Source organism: Tachyglossus aculeatus, chromosome 2 (assembly GCF_015852505.1).
Source record: "Tachyglossus aculeatus isolate mTacAcu1 chromosome 2, mTacAcu1.pri, whole genome shotgun sequence".
NCBI lineage: Eukaryota > Metazoa > Chordata > Mammalia > Monotremata > Tachyglossidae > Tachyglossus > Tachyglossus aculeatus.
The window spans coordinates 68,654,168-68,665,798 of NC_052067.1; the positions used below are offsets into that span (position 1 = coordinate 68,654,168).

At 51.4% G+C, this 11,631-nt stretch overlaps 1 protein-coding gene across 2 annotated transcripts in view; it reads right to left on the minus strand.

Annotated features, from left to right (window-relative positions):
• Positions 1–5,027, minus strand: part of PCMT1 (protein-L-isoaspartate (D-aspartate) O-methyltransferase) — a 46,957-nt gene extending 41,930 nt beyond the window's left edge. For both annotated transcript variants that reach the window (XM_038767543.1, XM_038767552.1), the window contains exon 1: positions 4,919–5,027. In XM_038767543.1, the coding sequence (XP_038623471.1) occupies positions 4,919–4,973 (55 nt within the window). In that variant the 5' untranslated portion in view covers positions 4,974–5,027. The remainder of the gene's footprint in view (positions 1–4,918) is intronic.
• Positions 5,028–11,631: the final 6,604 nt, after the last annotated feature.

The following is an 11,631-nucleotide window of genomic DNA, read 5'->3' on the forward strand; positions in this document are numbered from 1 at the left end:
CCCTCCTCAAAAATCTCCAGTGGCTACCAATCAATCTGCGCATCAGGCAGAAACTCCTCACCCTGGGCTTCAAAACTCTCCATCCCCTCGCCCCCTCCTACCTCACCTCCCTTCTCTCCTTCTCCAGCCCGGCCCGCACCCTCCGCTCCTCCGCCGCTAACCTCCTCACCGGGCCTCGTTCTCGCCCGTCCCGCCGTTGACCCCCGGCCCACGTCCTCTCCCTGGCCTGGAATGCCCTACTGGGTAGGGACCGTCTCTATATGTTACCAACTTGTACTTCCCAAGCGCTTAGTGCAGTGCTCTGCACACAGTAAGCGCTCAAGAAATACAACTGAATGAATGAATTAAAGCTATATGCACATCATTAACAAAATAAATAGAATAGTAAATATGTACAAGTAAAACAGAGTGATAAATCTGTACAAATATATACAAGTGCTGTGGGGAGGGGAAGGAGATAGGGTCGGGGGGCATGGGGAGGAGGAGAGGAAAAAGGGGGCTCAGTCTGGGAAGGCCTCCCGGAAGAGGTGAGCTCTCAGTAGGGCTTTGAGGGGAGGAAGAGAGCTAGCTTGGCGGATGTGTGGAGGGAGGGCATTCCAGGCCAGGGGGAGGACGTGAGCTGGGGGTCGACGGCGGGACAGGCGAGAACGAGGCACAGGGAGGAGGTTAGCTGCAGAGGAGTGGAGGGTGCGGGCTGGGCTGGAGACGCTTCTAGGCGCCGGAGTAGACAAGTTAATCAGGTTGGACATCATCCCTACCCGACTTGGGGTTCACAGCCTAAGTAGGAGGGAGAAGAGGTAGTGAATGCCCAACTTCCAGTTGAGGAAACGGAGGCACAGAAAAGAAAACGTCATGTGCCCAAGGCCACACGACAATCGAAAGAGATGGGATTAGAACCCAGGTCCTCTGGGTTCTACTCTGTAAGTTGGGAGCAGACTGAGAGTTCAATAGATCCGATTCAATGATTGATTGATTCCCAGCCTGTGCTCTTTCCAGTAGGCCACACTGCTTCCCATCAGAGAAGCGGCGTGGCTTGGTGGAAAGAGCCCAGCCTTGGGAGTCAGAGGTCACGGGTTCATTCATTCATTCATTCAATCGTATTTATTGAGCGCTACCATGTGCAGAGCACTGTACTAAGCGCTTGGGAAGCGCAAGTTGGCAACATATAGAGACGGTCCCTACCCAACAGCGGGCTCACAGTCTAGAAGAACCCCAAATCCCAGCCCCACCAGTCAGCTGTGTGACTTTGGGCAAATCACTTCACTTCTCCGAGCCTCAGTTACCTCATCTGTAAAACGGGGATTAAGACTGTGAGCCCCACCGTGGGACAACCTGATCCCCTTGCATCCTCCCCGGCGCTTGGAATAGTGCTTTGCATGTAGTAAGCGCTTAACAAAGCCATCGTTATTATTACTATAAAATCAAAAGTCTGATTTATCATAAGGGTAGGTAACAGTTCCTAAATTACATCCTTCCGTCTAGCGAGTTAAAAGCCATCATCTAAACTGTAGATGCTCCGCAAAAACAGCACTTTGCGTCAGTTATGAAAGCCTGCACAATGATATTTCTGTTTCAGCCTACAGTTCAAGAACAAAAAACATCTGAGTACGTGCTTTAAAAATATGCGGAGCTGAAAACCATATACATTCGAATGAGTCACGTGCAATTAAAAATTTGCTAACGCTTTTTGAAATTTAGTGTTTATTACTCTATTTTATTTGTACCTATTTATTTTATTTTGTTAATATGTTTTGTTCTGTTGTCTGTCTCCCCCTTCTAGACTATGAGTCCGCTGTTGGGTAGGGACTGTCTCTATATGTTCCCAACTTGGACTTCCCAAGTGCTTAGTACAGTGCTCTGCACACAGTAAGTGCTCAATAATACGACTGAATGAATGAATACAGAGTAACAGTTCCAAATTTTTTGAATATTTCATCTAAAAATACACGTGTAAGTTTGTAGATTAAAATAACCAGTACCTTGCGGAGGCTGGAATTCAAACCGCCTAGGTGGTGCAAAAGCCACGGCTATGGAATAGATTTTCTGCCAAAGAAGCCATATCATCTGTAGGAAACTAGTAATAACGCTAACGAAATCGACAGGCGCCGGGCCACGTCGAAGAGAATTTAAGCCACCAGGGCGACGTTGGGATAAATCGGGGCAGCTGTAACTATAAACTGGAAAAACATCTAGTTTGTGAGTCTGAAGAGTCCACTGATTCCAAATTTCTTTCCCTCAAGATGTTTAGTGAGCTACCTAAGGGAGGAAAAGTAGTATGTACTGACTGCAGTGCACTAGCCCATCTGTAAAATAGGGATTAAGACAGTGAGCCCCACGTGGGACAACCCGCTTACCTTGTTTCTTCCCCAGCGCTTAGAACAGTGCCTTGCACATAGTAAGCTCTTAATAAACGCCACTATTATTATTATTATTATTCCCCAGCGCCTAGAACAGTGCTTGACACAGAGTATAAGCGCTTAACAAATCCCATCACTATTATTATTATTAGACGCGGCACGGCGTAGTGGATAGGGCCCGGGGCCCGGGTTCCAATCCCGGCTCCGCCACTTTGTCTGCTGTGTGACCTCGGGCGAGTCACTTGACTTCCCTGTGCCTCCGTTACCTCATCTGGAAAATGGGAACTGAGATCGCGAGCCCCTCGAGGGACAGGGCCTGGGTCCTACCTGATTTGCTTGTCTCCACCCCGGCGCGTGGTAGGGTTGCCTGGCACACAGTAAGGGCTTAACAAATACCACAATTCTGACTAGTAGCGGCGCGGCTCAGTGGAAAGAGCCCGGGATTGGGAGTCGGAGGTCGTGGGTTCTAATCCCGACTCCGCCACCTGTCCGCTGTGTGACCTTGGGCAAGTCACAACTTCTCTGCGCCTCCATTCCCTCATCTGGAAAATGGGGATTAGGACTGTGAGCCCCACATGGGACAACCTGATTACCTTGTATCCCCCCAGCGCTTAGAACAGTGCTTTGAACGTAGTAAGCGCTTAATACGTGCCATCATTATTATTAGTAGTAGTAGTAGCAGTAATAATTCCCAACAGTAACCAAGCAACCACGCGTTATCTACCCAATCGATCCTTCGTAATGGGCCCAGTCATTCCATCAAATGATGGAAACACCCAGTCGGGCATCGGTACGTTATCTCTTTGAAGGGAGACCCTCTTCCGAAACCCATCTGCGTCCAAATGATGGCAGACTCCCGCCACCCCAACCCTCCGATTCCCCCCCGACTCTTTGTTATGAAACACCGCGCTGGTCGTTTTCCAAGTGCTGAGTGTGCTGCGGGGAGCATCTGCCTTGGGCTGGACGGGCAATCGCCACGGCCTGGGTGACGGACTGCCACGGACCGTCTGCTGCTCCCCTTCAGAATTCAACCCAGGAGGCCCCGGGCAAGGGGAGAAATTCGCATTATTATCAGGGACGGGGGAGGGCACCTGCGGGCAAAGGCTGGTGGGAAGGAAGGAAGGAAGGCCAGGAGGGGGGCAAAGACGGGTGGGAAAGAAGGGCAAGAGGGGGGGCACAGACTGGTGGGAAAGAAGGGCAAGAGGGGGCAAAAGCTGGTGGGAAAGAAGGGCAAGAGGGGGCAAAAGCTGGTGGGAAAGAAGGACAAGAGGGGGGCAAAGCTGGTGGGAAAGAAGGGCAAGAGGGGGCAAAAGCTGGTGGGAAAGAAGGGCAAGAGGGGGACAAAGGCTGGTGGGGAGGAAGGACAGGAGGGGGGGCAAAGCTGGTGGGAAAGAAGGGCAAGAGGGGGACAAAGGCTGGTGGGGAGGAAGGACAGGAGGGGGGCAAAGCTGGTGGGAAAGAAGGGCAGCAGGGGGGCAAAGGCTGGTGGGAAAGAAGGGCAGGAGGGGGGCAAAGGTGGTGGGAAAGAAGGGCAAGAGGGGGGCAAAGGCTGGTGGGAAAGAAGGGCAGGAGGGGGGCAAAGCTGGGGGGAAAGAAGGGCAGGAGGGAGAAAAAGCTGGTGGGAAAGAAGGGCAGGAGGGAGAAAAAGCTGGTGGGAAAGAAGGGCAGGAGGGGGAAAAAGCTGGTGGGAAAGAAGGGCAGGAGGGGGAAAAAGCTGGTGGGAAAGAAGGGCAGGAGGGGGAAAAAGCTGGTGGGAAAGAAGGGCAGGAGGGGGAAAAAGCTGATGGGCAAGAGGTGGGCAAGGGCTAGTGGGAAGGAAGGGCAGGAGGGGGGCAAAGCTGGTGGGAAAGAAGGGCAGGAGGGGGGCAAAGCTGGTGGGAAAGAAGGGCAGGAGGGAGGCAAAGGCTGAACAGGAAGGACAGGAGGGGGGCAAGGTTGGTGGGAAGGAAGGGCAAGAGGTGGGCAAAGGCTAGTGGGAAGGAAGGGCAGGATGGGGGAAAGGCGGTGGGAGGGAAGGAAGGGCAGAAGGGGGGCAAAGGTTGGTGGGCAGGAAGGGGAAAAGGGCTGGGGGGAAGGAAGGGCAGGAGGGGGGCAAAGCCGGGGGGAAAGAAGGGCAGGAGGGGGAAGGGTTGGAGGTGGGAAGAGCTGGGGGGAAAGAAGAGCAGGAGGGGGGCAAAGCTGGGGGGAAAAGAACAGGAGGGGGGCAGAGCTGGTGGGAAAGGTAAGGCCTGGTGGAAAAGAAGGGCAAGAGGTGGGCAAAGGCTGGTGGGAAGGAGGGGAAGGAGGGGGGCAAAGCTGGTGGAAAAGAAGGGCGGGAGGGGAAGGGGTGGAGGGGGGAAGAGGCTGGGGGGGGGGAGGAAGGGAGGGAGGGAGGCAAAGCCGGGGGGAAAGGAGGGCAGGAGGGGGAAGGGGTGGAGGGGGGAAGGAAGGGCAGGACGGGGGCAAGGCTGGGGGCAAGGCCGGGGGGAAAGGAGGGCGGGACGGGGGAAGGGCAGGAGGGGGGCAAGGGCGGGGGTCAGCCGGTGGGTGGACCGGGGTCCCCCGGGGCGTCCCCGACTCACTGCGGAGGTTGTGTATGAGCTCGGCGTGGCTGGAGCCTCCGGACTTCCAGGCCATGGCCAGGCCCAGCCGGCGCAACACGTACAGGCCCGCGGCCGCCGACAACACGCCCGCGCAGCGCCACGCCCACGCCCACCACCAGCCGCCGCCGCCGCCGCCGCCGCCGCCGCCGCGCGCGCGCCCCGACGCGCCCCCGACGCGCGCGCCCGACATCCCGCCCCGCCCCGCCCCTCCGCGCGCATGCGCCCCGCGCCGCGGGGACGGCCGCCCCACCCTGGGGGCCCCGGCTGCGCGCGCAGCACTGCGCCGGGCGCCGCGGGGAACGCCCGTTCCCTCAGTCACTCGGTCATCCGCTCGGTGTGATCGAGCACTCATTCAGTCGTATTGATCGAGCGATTGCTGCGCGCGCAGCGCTGCGCTAACCGCTTCGGAGAGCACTCATTCAGTCATTCAGTCGTATTGATCGAGCAATGACCGCTTCGGAGACCAGTTAGTCAGTCAGTCATATTGATCGAGCGCTGACTGCGCGCGCAGCACTGTGCTAACCGCTTAGGAGAACATTCATTCATTCAGTCAGTCAGTCAGTCAGTCAGTCATATTGATCGAGCGCTGACTGCGCGCGCAGCACTGTGCTAACCCCTTCGGAGAACATCATTCATTCATTCATTCAGTCAGTCATATTGATCGAGCGCTGACTGCGCGCGCAGCACTGTGGTAACCGCTTCGGAGAACATTCATTCATTCAGTCAGTCATATTGATCGAGCGCTGACTGCGCGCGCAGCACTGTGCTAACCCCTTCGGAGAACATCATTCATTCAGTCAGTCAGTCAGTCATACTGATCGAGCGCTGACTGCGCGCGCAGCACTGCGCTAACCGCTTCGGAGAACATTCATTCATTCGGTCAGTCAGTCAGTCAGTCATATTGATCGAGCGCTGACTGCGCGCGCAACACTGTGCTAACCGCTTCGCAGAACATTCATTCATTCATTCAGTCAGTCATATTGGTCGAGCGCTGACTGCGCGCGCAGCACTGCGCTAACCGCTTCGGAGAACATTCATTCCGTCAGTCAGTCTTATTGATCGAGCGCTGACTGCGCGCGCAGCACTGTGCTAACCGCTTCGGAGAACATCATTCATTCATTCACTCAGTCGGTCATATTGATCGAGCGCTGACTGCGCGCGCAGCACTGTGCTAACCGCTTGGGAGAGCATTCATTCATTCAGTCGTATTGATCGAGCGCTGACTGCGCGCGCAGCACTGTGCTAACCCCTTCGGAGAACATCATTCATTCATGCAGTCAGTCGGTCGTATTGATCGAGAGCTGACTCCGCGAGCAGCACTGCGCTAACCCCTTCGGAGAACATCATTCATTCATTCAGTCAGTCAGTCATATTGATCGAGCGCTGACTGCGCGCGCAGCACTGTGCTAACCCCTTCGGAGAACATCATTCATTCAGCCAGTCATATTGATCGAGCGCTGACTGCGCGCGCAGCACTGCGCTAACCCCTTCGGAGAACATCATTCAGTCAGTCAGTCGTATTGATCGAGCGCTGACTGCGCGCGCAGCACTGCGCTAACCCCTTCGGAGAACATCATTCCTTCATTCATTCAGTCAGTCATATTGATAGAGCGCTGACTGCGCGCGCAGCACTGCGCTAACCGCTTCGGAGAACATTCATTCATTCAGTCGATCAGTCAGTCATACTGGTCGAGCGCTGACTGCGCGCGCAGCACTGCGCTAACCGCTTCGGAGAACATCATTCATTCAGTCGATCAGTCAGTCATACTGATCGAGCGCTGACTGCGCCCGCAGCACTGCGCTAACCCCTTCGCAGAACATTCATTCAGTCAGTCAGTCGGTCATATTGGTCGAGCGCTGACTGCGCGCGCAACACTGCGCTAACCGCTTCGGAGAACATTCATTCATTCCGTCAGTCAGTCATATTGATCGAGCGCTGACTGCGCACGCAGCACTGTGCTAACCCCTTCGGAGAACATCATTCATTCATTCTTTCATACAGTCATACTGATCGAGCGCTGACTGCGCGCGCAACACTGTGCTAACCGCTTCGGAGAACATTCATTCAGTCAGTCAGTCGGTCATATTGATCGAGCGCTGACTGCGCGCGCAGCACTGTGCTGACCGCTTCGGAGAACATCATTCAGTCAGTCAGTCAGTCAGTCAGTCGGTCATATTGATCGAGCGCTGACTGCGCGCGCAGCACTGTGCTGACCGCTTCGGAGAACATTCATTCAGTCAGTCGGTCATATTGATCGAGCGCTGACTGCGCGCGCAGCACTGTGCTGACCGCTTCGGAGAACATTCATTCAATCAGTCAGTCATATTGATCGAGCGCTGACTGCGCGCGCAGCACTGCGCTAACCGCTTCGGAGAACATTCATTCAGGCAGTCATTCAGTCATATTGATCGAGCGCTGACTGCGCGCGCAGCACTGTGCTAACCGCTTGGGAGAGCATTCATTCAGTCGTCTTGATCGAGCGCTGACTGCGCGCGCAGCACTGTGCTAACCGCTTCGGAGAACATTCAGTCAGTCATATTGATCGAGCGCTGACTGCGAGCGCAGCACTGTGCTAACCGCTTCGGAGAACATTCATTCATTCAGTCAGTCAGTCATATTGATCGAGCGCTGACTGCGCGCGGAGCACTGTGCTAACCGCTTCGGAAAACATCATTCATTCATTCAGTCAGTCGGTCATATTGATCGAGCGCTGACTGCGCGCGCAGCACTGCGCTAACCGCTTCGGAGAACATCATTCATTCATTCAGTCAGTCATATTGATCGAGCGCTGACTGCGCGGGCCGCACTGCGCTAACCGCTTCGGAGAACATTCATTCATTCAATCAGGCAGGCATATTGATCGAGCGCTGACTGCGCGCGCAGCGCTGTGCTAACCCCTTCGGAGAACATCATTCCTTCATTCATTCAGTCAGTCATATTGATCGAACGCTGACTGCGCGCGCAGCACTGCGCTAACCGCTTCGGAGAACATTCATTCATTCAGTCAGTCAGTCAGTCAGTGATATTGATCGAGCGCTGACTGCGCGCGCAGCACTGCGCTAACCCCTTCGGAGACCATTCATTCAGTCAGTCATATTGATCGAGCAATGACTGTGCCCGCAGCACTGTGCTAACCGCTTCGGAGAACATTCATTCATTCAGTCAGTCAGTCATATTGATCGAGAGCCGACTGCGCGCGCAGCACTGTGCTAACCCCTTCGGAGAACATTCATTCATTCAGTCAGTCAGTCATATTGATCGAGCGCTGACTGCGCGCGCAGTACTGTGCTAACCGCTTCGGAGAACATTCATTCAGTCATATTGATCGAGCGCTGCCTGCGCGCGCAGCACTGTGCTAACCCCTTCGGAGAACATTCATTCATTCATTCATGCAGTCAGTCGGTCATATTGGTCGAGCGCTGACTGCGCGCGCAGCACTGTGCTAACCGCTTCGGAGAACATCATTCATTCAGTCAGTCAGTCGGTCATATTGATCGAGAGCTGACTGCGCGCGCAGCACTGTGCTAACCGCTTCAGAGAACGTTCATTCATTCATTCATTCAGTCAGTCGGTCATATTGATCGAGCGCTGACTGCGCGCGCAGCACTGCGCTAACCGCTTCGGAGAACATTCATTCATTCATTCATTGTCAGGCAGTCATATTGATCGAGCGCTGACTGCGCGCGCAGCACTGCGCTAACCCCTTCGGAGAACATCATTCATTCATTCATTCATACAGTCATATTGATCGAGCGCTGACTGCGCGCGCAGCAATGTGCTAACCCCTTCGGAGAACATTCATTCATTCATTCAGTCGGTCATACTGATCGAGCGCTGACTGCGCGCGCAGCACTGTGCTAACCGCTTCGGAGAACATTCATTCATTCAGTCATTCAGTCAGTCGTATTGATCGAGCGCTGACTGCGCGCGCAGCACTGTACTAAGCGCTTGGGAGAGCATTCATTCAGTCAATCAATCAATCAATCGTATTTATTGAGCGCTTACTGTGTGCAGAGCACTGTACTAAGCGCTTGGGAAGTCCAAGTTGGCACCATATAGAGACGGTCCCTACCCAACAGTGGGCTCACAGTCTAGAAGGGGGAGACAGAGAACAAAACCAAACATACTAACAAAATAAAATAAATAGAATAGATATGTACAAGTAAGATAAATAAATAAATAGAGTAATAAATATGTACAAACATATAGACATATATTGATCGAGCGCTGACTGCGCGCGCAGCACTGTGCTAACCGCTTCGGAGACCATTCATTCATTCAGTCATATTGATCAGCGCTGGCTGCGTGCACAGCACTGTGCTAACCCCTTCGGAGAACATTCATTCATTCATTCAGTCAGTCAGTCAGTCATATTGATCGAGCGCTGACTGCGCGCGCAGCACTGTGCTAACCGCTTGAGAGAGCACTCGTTCAGTCGTAATAATAATAATAATAATGGTATTGGTTAAGCTCTTACGATGTGCAAAGCACTGTTCTAAGCGCTGGGGAGGTTACAAGGTGATCAGGTTGTTCCACGTGGGGCTCACAATCTTAATCCCCATTTTACAGATGAGGGAACTGAGGCCCAGAGAAGTGAAGTGACTTGCTCAAAGTCGCCCAGCTGACAATTGGCGGAGGAGGGATTTGAACCCATGACCTCCGACTCCAAAGCCCGGGCTCTTTCGGCTGAGCCACGCTGCTTCTCTGTTGATCGAACGATTGCTGCGCGCGCAGCACGGTGCTAACCGCTTTGGAGACCATTCATTCATTCAGTCATATTGACCGAGCGCCGACTGCGCGCGCAGCACTGTGCTAACCGCTTCGGAGAGCATCTAGTCATTCAGTTGCATTGATCGAGCGATTACTGCGCGCGCAGCACTGTGCTAACCGCCTCGGAGAGCATTCATTCACTCAGTCGCATTTATTGAGCGCTTACTGTGTGCAGAGCACTGTACTATGCGCTCGGAAAGTACAATTCAGTAACATACAGAGACAATTCCTACCCAACAATGGGCTCATAGTCTAGAAGGGGGAGACGGACAACACAACAAGTAGACACTCACTCCCTCAGTCGTATTGATTGAGCGTTTACTGTGTGCAGAGCACTGTACTAAGCGCTTGGAATTACAATTCGGCAACAGATGGAGACAATTCCTACCCAAAAAATGGGCTCACAGTCTAGAAGGGGGAGACAGACAACACAACAAGTAGACCGGCATCAATAGCATCAAAATAGAATTATAGATATATACACGTCAATGAAATAAATATGTTGAATGTGTTCTGTTACCCTCCAGGAGGCCTTCCCAGACTGAGCCCCTTCCTTCCTCTCCCCCTCTCCATCCCCCTCATCTTACCTCCTTCCCTTCCCCACAGCACCTGTATATATGTATATATGTTTGTACATATTTATTACTCTATTTATTTATTTATTTTACTTGCACATATCTATTCTATTTATTTTATTTTGTTAGTATGTTTGGTTTTGTCTCCCCCTTTTAGACTGTGAGCCCACAGTTGGGTAGGGACTGTCTCTATATGTTGCCAATTTGTACTTCCCAAGCGCTTAGTACAGCGCTCTGCACAAAGTAAGCGCTCAATAAATACGATTGATGATGATGATGATGCAGTGGTGAAAAAGGATTAGGATGAGGGCGGATGGAACACGAAACAGGAGTCTCACTACAGTGCCCAGATCCAACGTAGCTCTTTTGGCCTTGTACTCACTCTCTCAAAAGTGCTTAGTTATATATGTATATACATATATATGTATATACATATATATGTATATATGTTTGTACATATATATATGTTTGTACATATTTATTGCTCCATTTATTTATTTATCATCATTTTTAATTTATCATCATTTTTATTTATTTGTCCTCATTTATTTATTTATCTTACTTGTACATATCTAATCTATTTATTTTATTTTGTTAGTATGTTTGGTTTTGTTCTCTGTCTCCCCGTTCTAGACTGTGAGCCCGCCGTTGGGTAGGGACCGTCTCTAGATGTTGCCAACTTGGACTTCCCAAGCGCTTAGTACAGTGCTCTGCACACAGTAAGCGCTCAATAAATACCGATTGATCGATTAAATATGATTGAATGAATGAGGAGGAGGAGGACCATCTCTACATGTTGCCAACTTGGACTTCCCAAGCGCTTAGTACAGTGTTCAGCACACAGTAAGTGCTCAGTAAATATGATTGAATGAATGGATGAATAAATACAATTGAATGAATACGATTGAATGAATGAATACGAATGAATGAATAAATACGATTGAATGGATACAATTGAATGATAGAATAAATACGAATGAATAAATACGATTGAATGACTGAATGAATAAATACGAATGAATGAATAAATACGATTGAATGAATACGATCGAATGAATGAATAAATACGAATGAATGAATAAATACAACTGAATGAATACGATTGAATGAATGAATGAATGAATACGAATGAATGAATAAATACGATTGAATGAATATGATTGAATGAATGAATGAATAAATACGATTGAATGAATACGATTGAAAATGAATACGAATGAATGAATAAATAATTACGATTGAATGAATGAATACGATTGAATGAATGAATGACTGAATACGAATGAATGAATAAATACGATTGAGCCCACTGTTGGGTAGGGACTGTCTCTATATGTTGCCAACTT